This window comes from Lutra lutra, chromosome 5 (genome assembly GCF_902655055.1).
Source record: "Lutra lutra chromosome 5, mLutLut1.2, whole genome shotgun sequence".
Taxonomy (NCBI): Eukaryota; Metazoa; Chordata; class Mammalia; order Carnivora; family Mustelidae; genus Lutra; species Lutra lutra.
Window position 1 is genome coordinate 94,878,645 of NC_062282.1, and position 25,793 is coordinate 94,904,437.

At 37.5% G+C, this 25,793-nt stretch overlaps 1 protein-coding gene across 3 annotated transcripts in view; it reads right to left on the bottom strand.

The window, feature by feature from the left end:
- The window catches only part of SREK1IP1 (SREK1 interacting protein 1), a 63,507-nt gene that overhangs the window by 33,715 nt on the left and 3,999 nt on the right, over positions 1 to 25,793 (bottom strand). For all 3 annotated transcript variants that reach the window (XM_047728918.1, XM_047728921.1, XM_047728919.1), the window contains exons 2-3: positions 20,960 to 21,007; positions 5,813 to 5,956 (exon numbers count right to left, since the gene is read on the bottom strand). In XM_047728918.1, the coding sequence (XP_047584874.1) occupies positions 5,813 to 5,956; positions 20,960 to 21,007 (192 nt within the window). The remainder of the gene's footprint in view (positions 1 to 5,812; positions 5,957 to 20,959; positions 21,008 to 25,793) is intronic.

Here is a 25,793-nt window from a genome sequence, read left to right on the forward strand (position 1 = left end):
AAGCAAGGGCAAAAATGAACTTTTGGGATTTCATCAAGATCAAAAGCTTTTGCACAGCAAAGGATACAGTGAACAAAACCAAAAGACAACTGACAGAATGGGAGAAGATATTTGCAAATGACATATCAGATAAAGGGCTAGTGTCCAAAATCTATAAAGAACTTAGCAAACTCTACACCCAAAGAACAAATAATCCAATCAAGAAATGGGCAGAGGACATGAACAGACATTTCTGCAAAGAAGACATCCAGATGGCCAACAGACACATGAAAAAGTGCTCCACATCACTCGGCATCAGGGAAATACAAATCAAAACCACCATGAGATATCACCTCACACCAGTCAGAATGGCTAAAATTAACAAGTCAGGAAATGACAGATGCTGGCGAGGATGCGGAGAAAGGGGAACCCTCCTACACTGTTGGTGGGAATGCAAGCTGGTGCAACCACTCTGGAAAACAGCATGGAGGTTCCTCAAAATGTTGAAAATAGAACTACCCTATGACCCTGCAATTGCACTGCTGGGTATTTACCCTAAAGATACAAACATAGTGATCCGAAGGGGCACGTGCACCCGAATGTTTATAGCAGCAATGTCTACAATAGCCAAACTATGGAAAGAACCTAGATGTCCATCTACAGACGAATGGATAAAGAAGATGTGGTATATATACACAATGGAATACTATGCAGCCATCAAAAGAAATGAAATCTTGCCATTTGCGACGACGTGGATGGAACTAGAGGGTATCATGCTTAGCGAAATAAGTCAATCGGAGAAAGACAACTATCATATGATCTCCCTGATATGAGGGAGAGGAGATGCAACATGGGGGGTTAAGGGGGTAGGAGAAGAGTAAATGAAACAAGATGGGATTGGGAGGGAGACAAACCATAAGTGACTCTTAATCTCACAAAACAAACTGAGGGTTGATGGGGGGAGGGGGTTGGGAGAGGGGGGTGGGGTTATGGATATTGGGGAGGGTATGTACTATGGTGAGTAGTGTAGTAGTAGTAGTAGTAGTAGTAGTAGTATGCTGTGAAGTGTGTAAACCTGGCGATTCGCAGACCTGTACCCCTGGGGATAAAAATATATGTTTATAAAGCTTTAAAAAAAAAAAAGAAAGAAAAAAGAAAGGATGAATACCCAAGTTTTGTAGCAACATGGACGGGACTGGAAGAGATTATGCTGAGTGAAATAAGTCAAGCAGAGAGAGTCAATTATCATATGGTTTCACTTATTTGTGGAGCATAACAAATAGCATGGAGGACAAGGGGAGATGGAGAGGAGAAGGGAGTTGAGGGAAATTGGAAGGGGAGGTGAACCATGAGAGACTATGGACTCTGAAAAACGATCTGAGAATTTTGAAGGGGTGGGGGGTGGGAGGTTGGGGACACCAGGTGGTGGGTATTGTAGAGGGCACGGATTGCATGGAGCACTGGGTGTGGTGCAAAAATAATGAATACTGTTATGCTGAAAAAAAAATAATGAATACTGTTATGCTGAAAAAATAAAAAATTAAAATAAAAAAAATAAAAAAAATAAAAGAAGGAAATAAAATGGAAAAAAAAAAAAAACAAAACTTTCTTAAACAAACAAAACTATACCAAAACATCAAATGAAGCCCAAACCCCCAAATTTGTCAAAATACAATATTTCTTTTGTGGACTGCACTAAAAGAATATCATAAAATATTAAGGGATGAGATATCAGGAGAGGACTACCTCCTGATTACAGGTAAATAGCTGATTAATATTAAATGATTAATATTAAATTTTACCTATTCTAGGTAAAATAGAATGAGAAAAAAATCCATACTCTTCATTTCTTGGGTCCTTTGGAAATAGTAAAATCCTTTTACTTTGGCTTTCTGCATACTATAACATAAATAGGACTTCAGATATTTGCTACTATCATGTGCAATTCCAAAGGCAAGTTTCTTTAGCAAGTTCTAAATAAAACCTTAAAAAGCTTAGTAAACCATTGTAATGTCACTGAACAGAAAGCATGCTCACATAGAAACATACACAGTGAATCAATAAGATCTTTTAATTCTCATTAGGTACAGATTACTGAATCTTTCCATGTTCACAGCACTTGTAATACAATTTTATAAGGCTGCATGGGTTCCAGGTTGTTGTACTGTAAGACAACAACTTATTCTCATCCATGTCAAGTCCTGCTCTCACATTATCTAATTTGTGTCAGAAATTGATGTATTTGTCATTTGGACTTTTGTTTTAAATGAAAGATCAAATTATGTTCTTTTAATTATTTAAATACATTAAATACATTGAAAAATATGCTATATAATAGAAACAAATGTAAACAAAAGCAAAAAAATATAACTTAAACAAAAATAAGTTTTGAGTTTTATTTGGTGACATTTAGCTCTCTTCCCCTTATGTCTCTATTTCATAAAAGCAGAACAACTAATTGACATAAGTATACTAAAAATTCTTTGCTTTCTCCTGGCTCCCCATTTTTATTGTCAACCAAAAAAGTACCCCCCAAACCATAACTTATTCAAAAGAGTTGATACAAGAGCTCCCACCTCCAAGAACCAAGGAAGGATTTAGGAGCCCTCGGTACCAATAAAGCTTATGGCATGTCCGTGTTTTACCCTCATGCCATCAGAGGTCCTGAGCAGCATCAGAAAGTTATCAATGCAACTAAGGACCACTACCTCTGTCTACCTTTTCTCCCTGTATTTAGGAACCAGTTTATTGTTTAGTTGAGTAGGAGGTCACTGGGCTTCCACTAGATGACCATGAAATAAATATGGATCCCTTTTATAATGCTTTTTGACATCTCCAAGATATCCTGAAATAAGCACTGTCTTGTGTGGGAGCCATGAGACTTGGAAACAAATTCTGAGCATTTAAGTGACGGTAGCAAGTGTATCTTTTTAAGGGGGAAAAAAAAAGTCTGTATTGAGTTAGTCATTCTCAATGTGAGGTTAAAGGAAAGCTGATTCTAACGAGGAAGTCTGACCAACTACTCACTATTCTGGTATATGGTATGTTAACTCCCTCCCTTTTCCTGCCAGGGTAAGATTTGCCCCAAGTTTTCTGATTCAAAAGTCACCTCTAGACTAAGCCACTATTCATGATGAGGGTGTACTTTCTCCTTCAAGATTGATGTGGTGAGGGAAAAAAGGTCAAGAACCAATAGACTGGGTAATCTCTAAGGTAGGAAAGCACCACACTGTAAACACTATAGGACAAGTAGGTAAGAAACATGGATCACAATGCTGGCTTCATGGTGACAAGTTAGTGACCTGGGGAGTTACTTGTCCTCAGCTCCTTTCCTGTAAAACTAGGTTTAAATTATGTGTTCTCTAGCAGCCTTACTAATTCTAGAGTTTTTGTTTTGGTTTGGTTTTGGGTTTTTTTTGTTTTTTATTTTTAGATAGGACAGTGGAGATAGATGGGGTAGGAACTGTCTCTGTGGAATTGACAATCTTAGCCTTTCTCCCCTAGAATCTTCATTTTGCTCTTTCAGCCTGGTCTCTATGACTAGAGTGGCCGCCTTCCTGAGATTGCCTCTACAAGTGCCCTAGAGACTCCCTTCTTATCTCTTCTATTCCTATAAAGTCTTTCTTTTTAGGGTCTACTTCGTTACTTTGTTAGAAACCTCTGGAATCATTGCTCTAAGAAAGAGTACGTGAGAGGTAATTCTTCCTTCCTTCCTTCCTTCCTTCCTTCCTTCCTTTCTCTCTCTCTCTTTACTTTGAATGCCTGCCACAAGGCCTTTATTCTATTTCATACTCGGTTGATAATTTGGGTGGGTATATCATTCTCATTTGGATATAATTTTCCTTCAAAAATCTGAAAGCATTATCCACATCTACTAGCTTCCAGTATTTCTTTACAGAAGAACAAAGTTATTCTGATTCTTGATCTTTCACCTATGACCTGTTTTATCCTGGACTCTTGAAGTGTGAATTATATTCTCCTAATTTCCTATGATACAAAGTTTTGTAATAATGCGCCTTTGTGTGGGTCTATTTCTAACACTGGTAGCCTGCTGAAGTGATGGAGGGAAGACATCTGGCTTCACTGAGTAGGCAAAGGGAACTGAAGGGGATTACTTCAGATTTTTAACCAATCCTTCTGTTTTTAGACTTACAGGTGTCTTCACAGAGGTACCTAAGGACTCATTACCAAGTCTTTGGGGAGTTTTAAAGTATATACTATCAGGTGACTCCTCAGACTTCCTACTATTCAAGAATTGAGCTTTCTCAAGTGTGCAGTCCATTATCCCTAAACCCACCTGCTTTTCAAAATTTTGTTACTACTGCTTCCTATTTCATTTTCTTTGCCTTTGTGGGTTTATGTTTTTTTTTTTTTAAATTCTTCCACTCTCACTTCAGTGGTGTTTCAGTAGGTAATAAAATCAAGTGTGCACAGCCAAGAAGCTATCTTTACCTGAAGCTGTATGTACTCATATGTAATGTAAGTCTTGCTTGCCCTTTCTAGGACTCTCCTCCTCTTGCCTTCTCAGCCCGTCCTACTACGCTGGCATTTTACTTCATTTACATTCACTAGGTGTAATGTGGAAAACTTAAAAAGTTTTAAAAGGTACATGGTTTATTCTCTGATGAGCTAAAATAAGATTTTAACTTTTTGTATCTCTCTCATTCCATGCCCAAGTCTATATTTAAATAAGTTGCATTTTTATTCTGTGTGACATCTACCACATGGCATTTTGAAGTTCACAAAGTATTTTCACCTACAGCATTCTATTTTATCCCTAAAAACCGCACTGCAAGGATGGGCCATTTTATACACAAGATGGGAAAGAAATGGTTAAACAGTAGGTATGCAATCTTCTCTTTCTTTGAGGAGAGAGGAGGATGCCCCCAAGAGAGAAAAAAGGTAACTTAGTCAAATTCTTCCTAAACAGGCTAATGACAGACCTCCTGGAAACAAATGAATGGTATTTCCTAACTAGAGAATAGTTGGCCAGGGGGAGGAGGGTGTTGTGCTTAATTAACAGAAATTGATTTCCTCACAGTTCTGAAAGCTAGAGGTCCATAATCAAGTTGCTGGCAAGAGACTCCTTATTTATAGACTGCTTAAAGTAGGATGTAGCTGGTTTGCCTAAGATTATTTATGGAACCTAATCCTGGGATTTATGGATTTATCAGGCATGGCTCCCTGGACTATATGGATATAAAATTGAGATATTTCATGATTAAAGGACTTTCTTTTGGGTAAGTAATGAAGAAAACTCATGTTAATCTTGGCCAGAGTGGGTTCTGAAGTAGAAAGAAAACACGCGGGGAGCTGTATTGGTGGTCCTAGAACCCTTGCCTCATGATCATGTATATACTTGAAATTACTAGTAAATCTGGCTACCAGTGAACATCTCTCATTGGAATGAGTGTGACTTGACACACCAATTCTTTGTGATACCCCACAAGGAAATTAAGGCTCCAAGTGGTTAAATGACTTGCTGAAAGGCACATGCTACAAAATGGCCAAACAGGTCTAGAAACCAAGTCTTAAATCAGAAGCTTTGTACCATGTGACACATCTTAGTGTGATGGAAAAACAACAACAAAACCTGCCTTATGGAATCAGAAACAGACTCACCTCCTGGTTCTAACACTGATGGCTTGTTTGATTTCGGGCAAAGTACTTAGAGTAGTCAAAGCCTATTTCCTTACCTGTGCCATACCTATTACATAAAATACATGACCTATCTAACCGATCAATACAAGAGGACAATGAACATGACATAATCATAGATAGGAAGTTTGTAGACATTTCTAAAGGACGGAGGGAAAGAAAAAGCACCACTCACTTTTTTCTTGTAGTGCCTGCGATTTATTCAGTTCTGCATGCTCTTCCTCGCTCTCTTCGCTGCTGGTGCTGCTCACGTCCAAAACTATGTCCCTTTTGGGGTCCACTCGGAGAAAATTGCGGCATTCAAATGTCAGGTGACCAGCTAAGTAAAACAAACACACAAAAATGTGAAAGACAAAATAATATATACATCATGTATTTGTGGTTTGTTGCCTCATGGTTAAGAAACAAGTTACAATTTTAATAACATAATGTCTAAACTTCGATTATTCAGGGGGTGATAGTTTGCTTTCCCTGAATAAACCACTCAAGAGAGAGAACTTCCTTTCTTCATCAGGACTTCTAATTTAACGAGCATTTTTGGCTACATCACACTTCCTGTATTTTCCCTTTTTATGTACTTAATTACATAGCAACTATATAGCTTTCATCTAATTAAAGGTGTCATAATAATATAACTTTTTTTTTTAAGATTTATTCACTTTAGAGAGAGAGAGTGTGTGTATACGGAGGGGCAGAGGGAGAGGGAGAGAGAAACTCCAGTAGACTCCTCGCTGAGCCCAATATAGGGCCCCATCTCACGATCCTGAGATCATGAACTAAGCCGAAATCAAGTTAGAAGCTCGACCAGCTGCGCCATCCAGGGTGCTCTTCTACAGAATACTTAAATAAAAATTTCATTCTGAAAAAAAAAAAAAAATTCATTCTGACATCATTCACCCTCTAAAGACTCTCCCCATTATAAAACTGTAATAGTTACCCACTTAGTGCATGATACAGCTTTTTCAAAAATCATATAGTACAAATAACACAAAAGTACAGGAAATTATATAGCCAATATATACCCAAGTGCCTATCACCCACATATTAACATTTTGTCATATTCACTTAGCTTTTTTTAAAGTAAATGTTTGCAGAAGTACTGTACACACACACCCGTGCACACACACATACACACACACAAAGGTGGGGATCTTGCACCATTCCTTGGAAGAGTCCTAATCCCATTATTCTGTCTTCGGAAGCTGGTATATTACAGTTGGTATTTCTTTCCAAAACAGCATACTGCATTATTTTATAACTTAAACTCAATTATACTTACCTATCAGTCTGCAACTAGTTTTTGCCACTCAAAATTATGTTTTGCACTTAAATACACATTCAAATACAAATACACACTAACACATTAACAATGAAACAAAAAGTTACCTCAAGCCTTACTACATGTGATATTCAAAAACAAAGATAAGAAACAACACACAGTGCTGATGGTAACCACATAATTGATTCCACTATCCATTAATGACTCACTCTAACTCTATGCTAGGGTTTATTTCTAGTCCTCTTACTTTAAGTGTGAAATCCTTTGTAAGTTCTACATTTATTCAAGAACACCTCTTATTAGAGTCCCAATCTTAAGCAGGACCCCAGGCCTTGCTTTTATCTGTTATACTCTGCCAACCCACGAAAACACAAGTTCATGAACACCGGGTTCAGGAAATACCCTCAAGTCTTACCTCTTTGAATTTCTGTTTTCCTTTGACTGTTATCTTCTAGTTCTTTATTTTCTTCCTAGAACACTACTGTAACTAATATATGTACTGTACATTTTATACAAGTTTCTTAATTATTTGCAAGAGTACCCAGTCTGCCATACTGCTGGAAACAAGTTTCCTCTGTTGTGATTTCTTTCCAAATGAATCATTCAAAAGTATTCTTTTTAGTTTACAAACATATGGAGTTTTCAAATTGTGCTTTTCTTGTTTTATAAATTTATTACACTGCTACCAGAAAGTAGGGTCTGTATGAGATCAGTTATTTGCTATTTGCTGAGATTTATTTTGTGGACTATCACCTAGTAAATTAATAAACTGATTTGGATGTATTTTAAAAGAATACATATCACACTGTAGGATAGAGTGCTATATCTATTTTGTTGTTTAAATCTTCTCCATTGTATTTTTTTTTTGTCTAATAACTTCTGATAGTGTAATTTCTAAACACCTCTATCATCAAAGATTTGCCAATTTCTCCTGCCAAATATTTCTCTATATTTACTATAAATATCTGGAGACTATATTAGTAAGCACAATCAAGATCATTATCATTTTATCTTTTTCACTGTTCTTGAATCTCTATTCCTAAGACTGCTCTTGCTTCCGAAGTCTGATGTTGAAATTTCTCTACCATGCTCTTTTGGTTGTTATTAGTTTAATCATATGAAGTTATTATTTTTGTGAGAAAAACCACTAAATATCAATGATATTTAATCTATCTCCTCTTCGTTCCCCAGTCCCTTTATTTTGAAAATTTTTTAGAGTCATTAATTTTGATGTTTTATTAATAATGACATATAGCTGCAATTAAGTTTATCTAATTTGATATTAGTCCAATTTTCCCACATTTTTATTTAAATTCCAGTTAGTTAACATACACTGTAATATTAGTTTCAGGTTTAGAAGTAGTGATTCATCAATTACATATAGCACCAGGTGCTCATTCCAAGTGTCCTCCTTAATGCCTATCACCTATGAAACCCATCTCCTACCCACCTCCTTCATCAACCTTCAGTTTATTCTCTAACATCAAGTGTCTGTTTCTTGGTTTGTCTCTCTTTATTTTCTCCCTTGTGTTCATTTGTTTTGTTTCTTAAATTTCACATATGAGTTAAATCATATGCAGACCAATCCTTTTTTTTTTTTTTTCAAGATTTTATTTACTTATTTGACAGAGAGAACACAGGTAGGCAGGGAGGCAGGGAGAGAGGGAGAGGGAAGAAGTGTCCCTGCTGAGCAGAGAGCCTGATGCGGGGCTCGATCCCAGGACCTGAGATCATGACCTGAGCCGAAGGCAGAGGCTTAACACACTGAGCCACCCAGGTGCCGCCCACCCTTTTTTAAAGTAATCTCTTACACTCAACATGGGGCTTGAATTCATAACCCCTAGATCAAGAGTTGCACACTTTACCAATTTAGCAGGCCTGGTGCCCCACTACTGGATCAATTTTCAATATTAATTTCTTAACCTGGAAAAACAGTTCCTGCCTCGCTGGAAGCAGTGTAAATTCACTCCTCATACTTACACGTGGTATAAGCCTGGGTTGCCAATTCTTGATTATTCCTTTTCTTCTTTATTATCTTGTAGGAATTCATACAGTAAAGTTTTTTGCCACTTTCCCTAGATAGTGAATGTGATTTTTCTAATCCCCACTTCGCAGCCTTTAGAAAAGTCTGGCTTTATGCAAGAGTCCCCACCCTAGCCATGCTGCCATCCCACAGTGGTCTGAGGTGTCATTCCCTATCCATAGAAGTCTACCCAGTAGGCCTGTGGACCTCATCGTTTTCAGCTATTATTCCCTGTTCTGGCTTTGAGTTACTTTTCATTTCCAGCAGTGGGAAGTTCCCTTTCATTCATTTGAGCTGGGTTATTTCTGTTGTTGTTATTCTGGTTTTCTCAGCATTTCTGTGTTCAAAGCACAAGGAGGACCTTCAGTCTTGGTTCAGCTTGCCATTTTGATCAGAACTCCTGATGATACACTTTTCCCTTTACTTAAGCTAGCTCTGCACCCAAACACTTCATACAATGAATATTTAAAGTAAATACAATACTGAAGTCACAACCACACTGGCAGCAAGCTCCATCTCACAGGCATTTTAGTTTTACTTCAATGAAACTGACTCTAAACTAATCTTAAGATAAGTGACTCATGAAGCTACAAATAGAGTTTCCTTTTTTTTTTTTCTTTTGGGGGAATAAGTGAACAAAATTAGGAAAAAATCGTATTCCAAATTACAGTTCTTGTGACTTCTTATCTAAATGGACTCTAAGCAGACAATGAGAAGAAAGTTCTTAGGTGACCAGAAACAAATTCTGGCCACAGATACACAGAGACATTTCAAGTTACAACCTTTTGGTGGCTGATTATTCCCCAATTCAAGGTGCCCTGACTAACCAAACAATCTTGAGAAAGAATAAAAGTTGAAGACTCACACTTCCTGATTTCAAAAATTTCCACAAAATTATAGTAATCAAAACAGGATGGTACTGTCACAAGAATAAACATATAGGCCAATAAAAAAGAATTAAGAACCCAGAAATAAACCATATACATATGGCTAATCAATTTTTTTAAAGATTTATTTATTTATTTATTTGACAGACAGAGATCACAAGTAGGCAGAGAGGCAGGCAGAGAGAGAGAGGGGAAGGGAAACAGGCTCCCTACTGAGCAGAGAGCCTGAAGTGGGGCTTGATCCCAGGACCCTGGGATCATGACCTGAGCCAAAGGCAGAGGCTTTAACCCACTGAGCCACCCAGGCACCCCTGGCCAATCAATTTTTGACAAGAGTGTCAAGACTGCTCACTGGGGAATGAACGTCTCTTCAATAGATGGTGCCAAAACATCTTGATTTTCATATGCAAAATAATAAGGTTGAAAATCTTATTCATATCATATGCAAGCACTGACTCAAAATGGATCAAAGACTTAACAATATAAAATTTAAGACCATAAAACTCTTAGGAGACAGTAAAGGGTCAGTGTTCATGACCTTGAATTTGGCAAAGGATTCTTAGATGTAAAACACCAAAAGCACCTGGGGCGCCTGGGTGGTGCTGTCGGTTAAGCATCTGATTGTTGGTTTCGGCTCGGGGGTGATCTCAGGGCTGTGGGATTAAGCCCTGTGTTGGGCTCTACACCTAGCAAAGGGTCTGCTTGAGAGTCTCTCTTCCTCTCCTCTGCCCTTCCCACTCACTCTCTCTCTTTCTCTCAAATAATAAATAAATAAATCTAAAAAGAAATTACCAACAGCACCAGCAAAAGAAAAAATTGATGAACTGGACTTCATCAAGATTTAAAGCCTTTTTGCAAAGAAATTATTATGAAAGTGAAAAGATAACCTACAGAATGAGAGAAAATATTTGCAAATAATATATCTGATAGGGTTTAACATCCAGTATCTATACAAGTGCTGTAACTCAAGAACAAAAAAAAAAAACCTCACTTAAAAAATGGATGGAAGGGACGCCTGGGTGACTCAGTTGGTTAAGCAGCTGCCTTCGGCTCAGGTCATGATCCCAGCATCCTGGGATCGAGTCCCACATCAGGCTCTTTGCTCATCAGGGAGCCTGCTTCTCCCTCTGCCTGCCATTCTGTCTGCCTGTGCTTGCTCTCTCTCCCTCTCTCTCTCTGACAAATAAATAAATACAATCTTTAAAAAAAAAAAAAAAGGATGGAAGACTTGAATAGACATTAATCCAAAGAAGATATACAAATGTCCAATAAGACTATAAAAAGATGCTGAACATCATCAGTCATTAGGGAAAATGAAATCAAAACCACACTGAGATATCACTTCCTATCTACGAGGATGGCTATACTTATTAAAAAAAAAGGGGGGGGGAGAAGAAAAATAAATGTCAGCAAGAGAAATTGGAATTCTTGTATATTTCTAGTGGGAATATAAAATTTCTAGTGGAAAACAGTTAGCCCCTCAAAAAGCTGACACAGATGACCCAGCATTCCACTCCTAAGCATATACCTAAAAGAACTGAAAAGAGGGATTCAAGCAGATACTTGTGCATCAATTTTCACTGCTCCATTAGTCACAATAACCAAAAAATGGAAACAATCTAAGTGCCTACCAACAGATGAATGAATTACACAACATGGTGTATCAGACACACACATATACACAGGCTACAACATGGATGGACTCTGAAATGTTACACTAAGGGAAATAGGCCAGCCACAAAGTACAAATACTGTATGATTACACTTCCATGATATATCCAGAATGGCCAAATTTATAGAACAGGAAGTGTATCAGAGTCTGGGGCCTGGGACAAGGGGCGGCTGGAGAAATAGAGGTTATAGCATTTCTGTTTAGGGTGATGACAAGTGTCAGAATAGACAGTGAAGACAGTTGTACAACACTGTGAATGTAATTAATGCCCCTCAACTGTATATTTAAAAATGCTTAAAACAGCAAATTTTATGTTATATTTATGTTATATATATATGTTATATATTTTACCACAATTTTTACAAATGGTGGGGAAAAGACCATGACATAGTGTCAAGTTTCACAAATTACAATTCCAGTTTTCCCACTTAATAATAAAAAAATCCGGGCGCCTGGGTGGCTCAGTGGGTTAAAGCCTCTGCCTTCGGCTCAGGTCATGATCCCAGGGTTCTGGAATCGAGCCCCGCATCGGGCTCTCTGCTCAGCAGGGAGTCTGCTTCCTCCTCTCTCTCTGCCTGCCTCTCTGCCTACTTGTGATCTCTGTCTGTCAAATAAATAAATAAAATATTTAAAAAAAAATAAAAAAATTAAAAAAAAAATAAAAAAATCCTCCTGAGCCTGTTTTCTGATTTATAACAGTAATAAGAGTCAATAGTAATTATTGAGGAATTCCTATGGCAAACCATTGAGCTCAACCCTTGCATTAGCGAATTTAATCTTCACAACAACTCTGTGGAGCTAGGGGCTATAATTATTTCATTTTATAGACAGGAAACTGACACAGGTGGGAGAGCAAATTCCCTGATGTCACAAAGCTAGTAAGTGTCCGAGGGGGTTTGCACTGAGGCGACTGATCTCGATATCAGTCTTTTCTTTTGAATGTTCATAAAAATGGAGACCATGAAACCTACTTCATAGGGTTGTTTTAAGAATGAGACATAATTAATTTTATCTTTAAAGCGCTTAGTCCAGACTCTAGCCCCAAATAGGTACTATATACATGGTGTCAGGTTATGACCATTTGTTGTACCAATAAAGGTAAAGGTATATTCTCCCTTGTCTGCATTCAAGGAGTGGCTAGATGGATAATGTCAAGTGCCAAATAATAATAAAACCTATAGTTGGATTTAGACTGTCCTGATAAAGATCTGTCAATGAATGAAAAGAACTCCTGTTTTATAATTAGGGTGCTCATGTACTTATTTCCTGGCATACGGGGTATACAGACCATGTGAACAAGGGCTAAGTAAATCAGCTTTTGGCTTTACTTAAGGTTCTCAGTTCTGAGAGCATAAAGGCTACATTACAAACTTTTCAATTATTAAACACAATTAATTCCACCAAGCTTCACATCACTATCATTGTGATTCCTACCCAAAAATGTAGGCTTCTGTATCCATTTATCTTCCTTGAAGTCTTATCTTCATATTGTTTCTGGTCCCCTGACCTAACAGATAATCACTCCTTTCTCTCCCAATCTTTTTTTTTTTTTTTTAAGATTTTATTTATTTATTTGACAGAGATATCACAAGTAGGTAGAGCAGCAGACGGGGCGGGGGGGAGGTAAAGCAGGCTTCCTGCTGAGCAGAGAGCCCGATGTGGGGCTCAATCCCAGGACTCTGAGATCACAACCTGAGCCAAAGGCAGAGGCTTAACCCACTGAGCCAGCCAGGCGCCCCTATGCCAATCTTTTTTTTTTTTTTTAAAGATTTTATTTATTTATCAGAGAGAGAGAGGGAGAGCGAGCGAGCACAGGCAGACAGAATGGTAGGCAGAGGCAGAGGGAGAACCAGGCTCTCTGCAGAGCAAGGAGTACGATGTAGGACTTGATCCCAGGACGCTGGGATCATGACCTGAGCCGAAGGCAGCTGCTTAACCAACTGAGCCACCCAGGCGTCCCTCTGCCAATCTTTTTATGACATCGTCTGAAACATGCAATCCTTAATGGACAGACTGTGCTACCTGTTTGCAGTTTGCTCCCTCTACCACTTGCTTTAAAGGATATTTGGCTCTTCACTGGGAACACTTTTCTACAGCTTACCTCTGTATTATTAGTATCCTCTGGGCTTCCTTTCTTTCTTTTTTTTTTTTTTTTAAGATTTTATTTATTTACTTCAGAAGGAGTGAGCACGCAAGTACAAGCTGGGCAAGGGGCAGTGGGAGAAGCAGGCTCTCCGCTGAGCAGGAAGTCCAATGTGGGGCTCAATCCCAGGACTCTGGGATCATGACCTGAGCCAAAGGCATCCCTATACAAAGCCTATCCACTGAAGTCTTTGGAATCAGGCTCATATTCGAGTTCTTCACCCTAAGCCCCTCCACAAGGCTCAATGGGCAGTCTAGAGTGTTGCATGGCTTTTCTCAGTTCCTTGATATTCTAGATGCCATGGCCACACCATGCTCCTTGTTAGAATCTGAAGTGTTCCATCTTGGAATTTTTTTTTAAATTTTTTATTTTTTTTAATAACATAAAATGTATTATTAGCCCCAGGGGTACAGGTCTGTGAATCGCCAGGTTTACACACTTCACAGCACTCACCATAGCACATACCTTCCCCAATGTCCATAACCCAACCACTCTCTCCCTACCCCTCTCTCCCCAGCAACCCTGTCTGTTTTGTGAGATTAAGAGTCTCTTATGGTTTGTCTCCTGATCTCCTCCTGATCCCATCTTATTTCATTTCTTCCTTTCCTACCCACAAACCCCCCATGCTGCCTCTCAACTTCCTCGTATCAGGGAGATCATATGATAACTGTCTTTCTCTGATTGACTTATTTCACTCAGTGTAATCTCTAGTTCCATCCATATCACTGCAAATGCAAGATTCATTTCTTTTGATCAATGCATAGTATTCCATTGTATATACCACATCTTCTTTACCCATTCATCTGTTGATGGACATCTAGGTTCTTTCCATAGTTTGGCTATTGTGGACACTGCTGCTACAAAAAGGTGCACGTGCCCCTTTGGATCACTACATTTGTATTTTTTTTTTTTTAAAGATTTATTTATTTATTTGACAAAGAGAGAGAGACAGTGAGAGAGGGAACACAAGGTGGGGGAGTGGGAGAGAGAGAAGCAGGCTTCCCACAGAGCAGGGAGCCCGATGTGGGGCTCGATCCCAGGACCCTGGGTTCATGACCCATGCCGAAGGCAGACGCTTAATGACTGAGCCACCCAGGTGCCTCACTACATTTGTATCTTTAGGGTAAATACCCAGTAGTGCAATTGGTGGGTCGTAGGGTAGCTCTATTTTCAACTTTTTGAGGAATCTCCACCCTGTTTTCCAGAGTGGTTGCACCAGCTTGCATTCCCACCAACAGTGTAGGACGGTTCCCCCTTCTCCGCATCCTTGCCAGCGTCTGTCATTTCCTGACTTGTTAATTTTAGCCATTCTGACTGGTGTGAGGTGGTATCTCATTGTGGTTCATCTCAGAAATTTTAAACTCTAACATCGTACTTTGACTCAAATCTTTTATCCTTCTAGCTTTTTTACTCATACCCATGCATCAATCTGTTTTGGAATCTTAAGACCTTAACTCACTCAATCCCTTTATTTTCTCCTCGTCTATCAAATTTCTCATTCTTGACTCTCTGAATACTCTTTTATAAGCCTCTCCAACTCATTCATATTCTTGTTCTTCTTTGATACCTCACTGTAAAACAAATACTCTGGCTCAAAGCTAACCTTTGGATTGTGCCTATCCCTGAGCAGTCAAGCAATGTTTGAGCACAATCACACACTGATGAACATTAGCACAAACACAAAGCATTTCATTTTTTTTGATCTGTCCTATTTTCCTCAGTGACTTTTCCAAACTTATGCCTGACTTAAACTATTGTTCAACCACTTTCCCCTCCCACTCAGGGCCCGCTTCCCAAACAGCCAGCTCTGCCTTCTAAGTTTACCAGACAGCATCTTCTTTTACTTTCTATTTCTACACCTGAAATATCTGTACTTATTCTCACCTAGTTTCCTCCCAAGTTAAGAGATATCCTTGTTATAACTCTTAGATGAAATTGCTTAATCTTTTCCTATCACCTGTATTGGAAACATCTCCTGTATCCCCTCAGTCTATGTAAACACATTATATCTTAAATATAAGACCCTCCATTTATCCTGAATTCCCTTCCAGGAATTACAGTTGACCCTTGAACACAGGGGTTGGGGCAATGATCTCCAGGTAGTCAAAAATCCACATATAACTTCTGGTTCCCCCCAAAACTGAACTACTGTATTTTATGTGATAGAAAAGTAAGCTACAAGTAAACACATGATGGAAAACAAAGCAATGGTAGAGAAAACTTGCAGAGAAGGCTGGAACTAGTTCATTGAGGTCTTGAACTAGGAGGTGCAAGAAACAGCTCTGGGGAAGGATTCTTGGTGAAGTAACTAAGGGCCACATAATAACATGCCACCCCACAACCCCCTGACCAAGGGGGTACAGGAGGACAACAAGGGCAAGATAGCACCAGACAGAAGCCTGGGCCCTAGGGTGGGGCACTGTCCAAGGTGCTGAATATTTTCTGAAGAGGGTAGCTAATATTGCAGGGAAACTGGCAGCTTACCCCTTGACAGCATTTTCCATGAGTAGAAACTGCATTAGAACCACATAAAGTGGATCAGGTGGAACAAGTAACCTAGAGAGAAGGGTAAAGGTATTTTGGCTTCCCCTGGTTATCCCCCTTCCCTGGACTCCACATGGAAGGACATTTTCCACATTCTCAGGAAAAGAGCAAGAAACGGGTATTACTCTAGGATCTATCCTGGCTAAGTGCAGGTGAGGAGGGGGAGATGTGGTGGTTCCTGTTCTACTGCTATACTATATTTATTTTTATTTATATTTATATTTATTTAAAAAAAAAAGACTTAAAATTAAACCTGTACAGTTCAAACCTATGTTGTTCAAGGGTCAATTGTATTCAGTATGTTCCTGTTATGACCTAAATCTTTGTGTCCCACCAAAATTCATATGTTGAAATTCTAACCCCCAAAGAGAATGGTATTAGTTGATGGGACCTTTGGGAGTTTATTAGGTTCTGAGGGTGGTACCCTCAATGAATGGGATTACTGCCTTATAAAAAAGACTTCAGAGAAATCCCTAGTCCTTTCCACCATGTGAATATAAAATGAAAAGTCTAGGACCTGGAAAACTTGCTGGCACCCTGAACTTGGGACTGACAGCCTCTCCAATGAGCAATAATTTCTGTTTATATGCTACTGGGCTTGTGGTATTTTGTTATAGTAGTCCATAAGGACTAAGACAGTTCCTTACTTTACCCACACAAATTTTTGAAATAGGAGACTATATAGGTTCTCTACTTTTTTATCCCTCCCCATATAGGACTGAATCTGCACAGTTTGCTTCATGACATATTTTATTATTAGATATAAGTTTGCCTATATAAAATCATGTAAGCCCAAAAATATAAATGTGGGGCAAAAAAGAGTGGCTGTTTCTATAAAACAAAGTTGTACTTTTGGAAACACTAGATTTAAATGAGTTATTTTCATTTTTTTTAATTTTTAAAATTTTTTAATTTTTTTAAAAAATGAGTTATTTTTAAAAGCAGTTTTCAAATTAGGTACTAGAAAAGACTGTACAAGATAGAGGGGAATAAAACCTAAAACAATGAGAAAAAGTTCTCAAAGGGGGTGGCCATTGTCATTTTGAGGCAGACAATTCTTCACTGTCCAATATTGCCCTACACATTACAGGATGTTTATAATCCCTACACCCTACACACTAAATGTCCTACTGTTGCCTTCAACTCCATATGGACAACTTAAAAAAAAAAAAAAGGCCACAGATTTCCAGGGGGGGCTGTAGGGGGAGGCAGTATTACCGCTAATGAGAACTAAAGATAAAATGATTTTGCACTCAGATTTACTATATCTCACTGCTTATCTCTGAAGAAACAAACTATAAAGAAGTAGCAAATGCATTTCAGATATTTGCACTTAAAAGTCTATGAGAAACAATAATGAGCAGACCCACAGGCAAAGAAAAGATCATGAATGTCTATTAATAAATAAGCATTTCAAGTTAAATAAACTTTAAAGTTATTTCTATATGTTTTTATTTCCTGCTGCTATGATCAAATGCTCAACTACTGAGTATACTAAACTGAACTGAACTTTTAAAAGTTATATTTTCTGAGAACTATCAAAATTATTTGAGACATTTATTCTATGGAAAAAGGCTTAGTGACCTTGTAGCTTTTAAATATTCAGAAGTTGCCACTCCAAAAAACCTCAACAACTTATCACAGAAATAAAAATTCTTATTTTGTTGAGGAAACTTCCATGAAAAAGTGACATCATGTTATTCAGTAACACACTCACTCTTAACTTGAAACTTAAAAACAATATAACCACTATTGAAACATATTGACAATAAAATCTTTTCAGTCAAGTATTAAAATTTTTTAAATAGTACAACCTAAACCATTAGTTTCACAACACTAGAGAGACAGTACTCTTTTGTGACTGACTGATGAATATGCACATTTTTAGGCATTAAAAACATTTCAAAGAGTTTCATGCACTTTTCTATTACATCTGCCATCAATACAAAGATTTTGGACTGCAAATAAAAGGTAATTTTTAAAATGTAGTTTCTATTACAAAGACATGTAAATGGAAAAGATCGTCATCTTTATTTTTATTATTTTTATTTTTTTTATTTTTATTTTTATTTTTTTTATTTGACAGATAGAGATCACAGGTAGGCAGCGAGGCAGGCAGAGAGAGAGAGGAGGAAGCGGGCTCCCTGCCGAGCAGAGAGCCCGATGTGGGGCTCGATCCCAGGACCCTGGGATCATGACCTGAGCTGAAGGCAGAGGCTTTAACCCACTGAGCCACCCAGGTGCCCCTTATTTTTATTTTTTTTAAAGATTTTATTTATTTATTTGTCAGAGACAGAGGGAGAGAGAACGAGTGAGCACAGGCAGACAGAGAGGCAGGCAGAGGCAGAGGGAGAAGCAGGCTCCCGCCCAGCAAGGAGCCCGATGTGGGACTTGATCCCAGGACCCTGGAATCATGACCCGAGCTGAAGGCAGCCGCTTAACCAACTGAGCCACCCAGGCGTCCCAGATCGTCATCTTTAAAAGATGTTTATAACCCAAGTTTTTTTTTTTTTTTTAAGATTTTATTTATTTATTTGACAGGCAGAGATCACAAGTAGGTAGAGAGAGAGAGAGGTGGAAGCAGGTTCCCTGCTGAACAGAGAGCCAGATGCAGAGCTCGATCCCAGGACCTTGGGATCATGACCTGAGCCGAAGGCAGAGGCTTTAACCCACTGAGCCACCCAGGCACCCCTTTAACCCAAGTTTAACCCAGAAGGGAACTATTACTGAATTTTCCATAGGAGACAAATAAGAAGTTATTTAATAACTTAACTTAATCATTAAAATAATGGATTAAAATAATAAAGCAAAAAGAAATAAACAACTTAGACTGTCTATCTGCTTACCTGCCTTCTCAAAAAAAAAAAAAAATCCAATTACTACAGATACTTGCATCATTGTGTAAAATAAAATAACAGTAAGGAGACTAGATCAACAAATACTCTATTTCGAAAAAATTATTATTATTTTCCTACAAGTCTTTTTTTTTTTTTTAAGGTTTTATTTACTTATTTGACAGAGATAAACAGGGAGAGAGAACAAGTAGGGGGAGTGCCAGGCAGACCAAGAGGGAAAACCAGACTTCCTGTTGAGCAAGAAGCCTGATGTGGGGCTTGATCCCAGGGACCCGGGGAACATGGCCTGAGCTGAAGGCAGATGCTTAAGAGACTGAGCCACCCAGATACCCCTTAAAAAGAAGTCCAAGTAGATAAACTGGTATTTTAGATAGACTGGAAAGTCCATTCTAGATTTTGAAGTAAATAAAACAGCATATAAGGAAGAGAGAGAGCATGAGTGAGCAGGTTCTTAAGTCCTAAATCAAGAAATGGAACATGGAAATTAGCAAAGATTTAAAGAAAGGAAACAAAGCAGAAATAAATACATACAACTTTAAAACACAGAAAAGATTTCACTGCAGTCATTTCTTACATGAAAGTATAGTTTTACGAGTTTTTATTTAAATGAAGGATATGTATGCTTATGCTCCCACTTTTGTTAACTGAGCAAAATTCCCTTGTGCCACATTTCAGCCTTTGCTTGAAAGAATGTGACTTGGTACTCTCAGCATGCTTTCTTTATGAGCCCTTTTAATGAAGATTTATGTACTGAGTGCTCTCTTAGCACATGTTCTTGCATGGACATCTTTTATTTTTTACATCACGTTTATCTTTTTAAAAATAACTTTTCTGTACAGCATAGGGAATATATATAGTCGATGGTATTATAAAGCACTATATGGTGACCAATGGTAACTACCCTTGTGGCAAGCACAGCCTGAAGTATAAACTTAACATTATGTTGTACATTTGAAGCTCATGTAACATTGTGCATCAAATGTAACTCTATTTCTATGTAAATTAATTAATAAATTAATTTTATATGGAGTATTAACCATAATCCAGGCTCATGTGCATGGTCTCCAATTTATAAAACAACAAAAGTTACTGTTCTCCCTGTTATCAAAGCTTTAGGAATTGTTACATTTGACTAAAGAAATGATATTTGTGGTACATAATTACAAATTTAAGTTATGTAATTGTATATGTTAAAGTTTACTTTTCTTTTCTTTTTTTTTTTTTTTTTTAAAGATTTTATTTATTTATTTGACAGAGAGATCACAAGCAGGCAGAGAGGCAGGCAGAGAGAGAGGAGGAAGCAGGCTCCCTGCTGAGCAGAGAGCCCGATGTGGGGTTCGATCCCAGGACTCTGAGATCATGACCTGAGCCGAAGGCAGCGGCTTAACCCATTGAGCCACCCAGGTGCCCCTAAAGTTTACTTTTCTATTCCATTTCATTGATCATAATAGAGATGAATGACTGTTTACATCAACTTTTGCCTGTGAGCAGAAATTCTAGGACCAATTTCATCCTTAAAAAGACTGAATTTAATCAATAGGAAAAACCTTTAAAAATAATTTTCACTGCTTTCCCCTTTTCACCCAGTATCTAGAAAGACAAGGAGTAAAAGATTAAGTATATGTGTACTTTTTTTTTTCTGGATATACTCTCTCCAGTCTCCTAAATCTACCCCACTTGAATCTGACATCTTTGCTAGTCACTAAATATATAGCCACCTGTCACTGAGTCTACAGCAGGGAAGAAAGGAACTGTTTAGGGCTGACAGAGCAATTTCTGAATCATCTGCAAACCCGGGCTGAATAATAGGGCTACAGAACTAAGCTGAAATCAGGACACTGAAATCAGGATGCCAAATCACACAGCCCAAAGAGGCAATGATTCACTCTTTGAAATATTATTTTTTTTAATGTACTTACGATATCCACATTTTTTACAGCCAGCTCGGACACTGTCCTTGTTGCAACCTGAAATAAAATTGGATGACATTTTAGGAGACATGTAAAAAGAAGAAATGCAAGATTTTTTTCACATGAAAAAGCTAAGAAACCTCTTTTTGTAGAATTTCTTTCTTTAAAAAAAAATCATTCCCGACCCAAATTAGTAACCCTATTCATTCAATTGTTATGGATGTTAGAAATCACTGGAAAAGCCAATTCACTCAAGTTATTTTATTTGACAGTATTTCAAAAATAATTCCAGAATATATTTTTCTCTAACAGAAGTGCAGTGTTAGAGTCAAGAGCTTAAACATTCCAGGAATTCTAGAACACTAAGGAAGAAATTCCAGAGTGTTTCAGCTTGTCCCTCAAATGTAAATAATTAGTTATATATGTATATGTATACATATATTAACTATATATACTAGTTATTATACATATGTATATGAACATTTGAGATAACAAATGTTTTTCTGCTCTCCTTTAGAAGAAAAACCGATTTTTTAAAAGGAATTGGTGAAAATCCAGAAAAATACTTTAATTGCTAGCTATTCTAAGAAACATCTGAATTCAGCAATCAGATTCTGACAAGAGAAAACAAACTGCTAGTCACATATCCAGTCTAAGTGATGTTCAGAAATATTTACAGTGTCTCTGTATCATTAGTGCTACACGCAAGCAATATTGGAAGATAGTAACAGATGAAATAAATTGAAATTGATTTTGTAATAAAATATACATAAAATTTTCCCCTTAACCACTTTTAAGTGTAGAATTCAGTAGCACTGAGAACATTTACAAAGTTGTACAGCCATCCCCACTATTTCCAAAATCTTTCATTATCCCAAACAATAACTAAACCTACTAAACAATAACTGCCCATTCCCCCCTACCCTGAGCCCATGGTAATTTCTATCCTACTTTCTGCCTCTATAAATTTACCTATTCTAAGAATCTCATATAAGTGGAATCATACAATATTTATTCTTTTGTGTCTGACTTTTTTTACTTAGCATAATGTTTTCAAGATCATCCAAACTGTAGCACATATCAGAAGATCATTCCTTTTTATGGTTGTATAATATATAGAGTTGAAACTAATTTTCGTCTCCATTAAAGGCTTCTGGCAACCAGAAGGTCAGGAAAGAATTATTCCATTACCTTAATGCAAGGCATCAAACTCCTAAATCCTTCACATGGAAATATAGCCCAAATTCACTAATAAATTAAAGTACATGGGATGCAAATATAAAACAATGTTAATTTCAAAACAAAGATCACTTTTAAACTATCTCTTCACTACTATGAAGTCAAAATATTAGTCATTTTTCTCTAATCCCAAATTTACTTTAAAATGCACATTACTGAATAATCCTACTAAAAATACAGTCAGGTGTGCTATAATGCTTGTTTTAAAAACAAAAAATTTGTTTCAATGCAATTGATGTAAGAGAAAACGACTTGAACATAATGTGACTTTTGTCCATGAAAAACCTAGATGAATGCAGAAAGTGGTACCCAGTTGCTCTGAGGCTCCTAGGAATATACAAAACACATGTAAAGACTCACCCCAGAATATTTCTAGTGACCTCAGATCAGCATGTGTGCTATGAGCAGTGCCCACCCACAGAAGCTGTTATAACGCTGATCTGATTTCACATCATCCTCTTCCTACCATTATTTCAGAACAATTCACAAATTGCAATTTTTACGCAGTCTGCTTCCACAGCAAATTTCAGGTCTTTTACAAGGTATAGTACCCTATTTACTGTATTATTTATGTGCCTTTTAGCCAATTAACATGTGCAAAACTGTGCTACTGTTATTAGGTTTCTATCATTTTTTATGTATCACTGATGAAGTTTTTGACTATTGTGCCCCAATCTCATTTTTTCTCATAAACCTTGTGGTTTGTATTGCATAGGGTGGGAATGCATATGCCGCACTGTAGCAGAATTGTGGCATAACACTGGATTATTAATAATAAAATCTGAGGCTCTTTCATTATGAAATAATTGCCTATTGGAAAAAAAGCTCAGAGAATCCAGGTCAATGTTAAGTCTGTTTCCATAGAAACCATAGACGCTGAATGAGACAGAACAAAACTGTTCTAAAAGCACCATTACCATTCCTATGATAAACTAAAAATGTTGTAATGGACAGATCTGAAATTATCTCATCTCAGCACTTATGAGAAATTAACTTATTTATGATGAACTCTATCTCGTACTTTTAGAATGAACGAACTATCAAACTTTTTCAGAGTAGGTCATCTTCTTTAACAAAGTTGTAACTTTTACATAAAAGGGCAACACAACAAGAACTCTAAATAAATAACTCCATATCAACTATGTCCTCCCAGCTTTTGGTTAAGTTAAAATTTCAAGCTTCATTCGTCCTAATTTTCACGACTGCTGGGCTTCAAATGAATGCTTCTACCTGGGACGTTCAATCTGACACCTCTGATACAATAAATCAGAGAAAAGTGACTCTATGAAGTGGGGACATTTCACTCATTCTCCTGTCAAGGTGTAGTTTCTAGTGGCAGTGATGCCACAGAGAGCACTCCTAACCAGGTCTGGGGCTGTCCACCATCTTGGCTATGGGTGCCCTTGGTTTCAACTGTGTTCCAAGTCTTGCTATCTAGCCTTTACTTACATTCTGTGGGCTACCTGAGATATTTCATTTTCTTCTTCAATTAACTAGTCAGTTTCTGTTGTTTGGAACAAGAACTCTGCTGACACAACTGTACTCAACATCCATGTCAAACTGAATAGGAAGGCCATGTTGAGAGGCCCTTATTACTTCAATTAGAAGTTAGCCATTTCTCCACCAGAGGTTCTCATGCTGTTCTTTGTTCCATTCCTTTTAAAGTTTGCTAACACTGTTCAGAGTAATAGAGACTGTCTCCCTCCAAATGTTCCTTTGTAATCATGACCTATAATCCAAAAACCATTTCTATAAAAACTTATAAAATTGCCTACATAAAAAAATGGCAGAGACCAGCTAAAACAAACTCAAGACACATGAAAATGTAGGAACAAATATTTGCAACTCACAGCACCAATAAAGGGCAATTATGCCTACTGTATAAAACTCAGAAAATCATTATGAAAAAAACCAACAACCAACACAAAGAAAAAAAATCAGCAAAAGAGCTAAACAGAAAGCTCACAGAAACAAGTTTGAAACATGGAGATGCTCATCCTTACTCATAATAAATTAAATGTACATTAAAATCTATACCGAGATTACATTTTCCCCTATTATAATAGCAAAGAAAGGTTGAAGAGAGTATGGGGCAGAAACACTCCCATACAGTGCTGAATAGTAGCATAAATCAATACCACCCCCATGGAAAGCAAGCTGACAAAATCTATCAGAACTATAATGTACATACTACTTTGACCTAGCACTTCTCCATTTGGGAATGAATATTCACAATTTGCTTGCACAAATTCATACTTATATTGACTTACATACAAAGTTATTCACTAGAGCATCATTTATAATAGTTGAAGAGTGGAAATAATTTAGACATAAATAAATTATGGTTAGTCTTAATGATATCTGATGATCTCTAAGATATAAAGGAAAAAAGCAAGGTATAGAACAGTGCTTATGGTATGTTGCCATTTGTATGAAAGAAGATTAGATATAGGTAAAATACAGATTATATGTAGATTTTATTTATATATAGATGGAGATATACAAAAAAGACCTCTAAGAATATAAATTAGTTACCTGGAAAAAAGAAGTTCCTCCAGGGGTAGAAAGGGTGAGAGATATGTCACTATACACATTTTGCTACCTTTAAAATCGGCAGCATGTGGATGAATTATCTTCTCAAAAACCAAACTAAAAACCTCCCTCAAAAACCCCAACATAAGAGTTGCTGTTGTGCAAGATTCTCTAACAACTAACTGCACTTGTAAATTCTTCAGAGAAGGCACATTATAGATTTATAACAAAATTTTATTAACTGATGGTTTTAGGAATAAACTGCAGAGGTCTTTATCTCTTTACTTATTAAATATCAGCAAGGGCTTACTCTGGATTTAGAACTCTTAATGTTAAACAACTTGAGTGGAAGGGCTCAAGTAAATGGCTGTCTTTTACCTCCCAGAAACTTAAAGGAGTAGAGAGAGCTTGTTTTTCTAGCTTCCAGAACATGCCATTCGATTCTATATACAGCTCTCTGCTTAGCATGGTGTAGCCTTGCTAGATGTCCTCAACAAATGCTTGTTCATTTGAGGTTAGAAACTTAATACTTAGCACTTGGGAATCAGTAATGTATGCAGCTTCCAGTTGCTAGCTGTGAAACTTGTGTCTGCAGTGTCACTGGCCCATCAGAGGAAGATAGGCACTGGAAGAACAGTTACAAAAGAAGGACAATTAAAAAAGAAAAGGGGGTGCCTGGGTGGCTCAGTTGGTTAAGTGACTGCCTTCGGCTCAGGTCATGATTCTGGAGTCCCAGGATCGAGTCCCGAATCAGGCTCCCTGCTCAGCAGGGAATCTGCTTCTCCCTCTGACACTCCCCCCTTCATGCTTTCTAAGTAAATAAATAAAATCTAAAATAATAACAATAATAATAATAAAATAAAAAAATTAAAAAGGACAATTGAAATAAAACTAGCGGTTATTTAGGCAAGGGAAGGGGGAAATGACAAACAACACCTTCCTATGGTGATGGAAATATTTAAAATCTTGATCTGGGGGATAGAGAAATATGAAATTCACAGATAGGAGCCAAGAACTAACTTCTTACCACCCGCCGCCCACCCCACCCCAGGAATGACAGGATCAGATATAT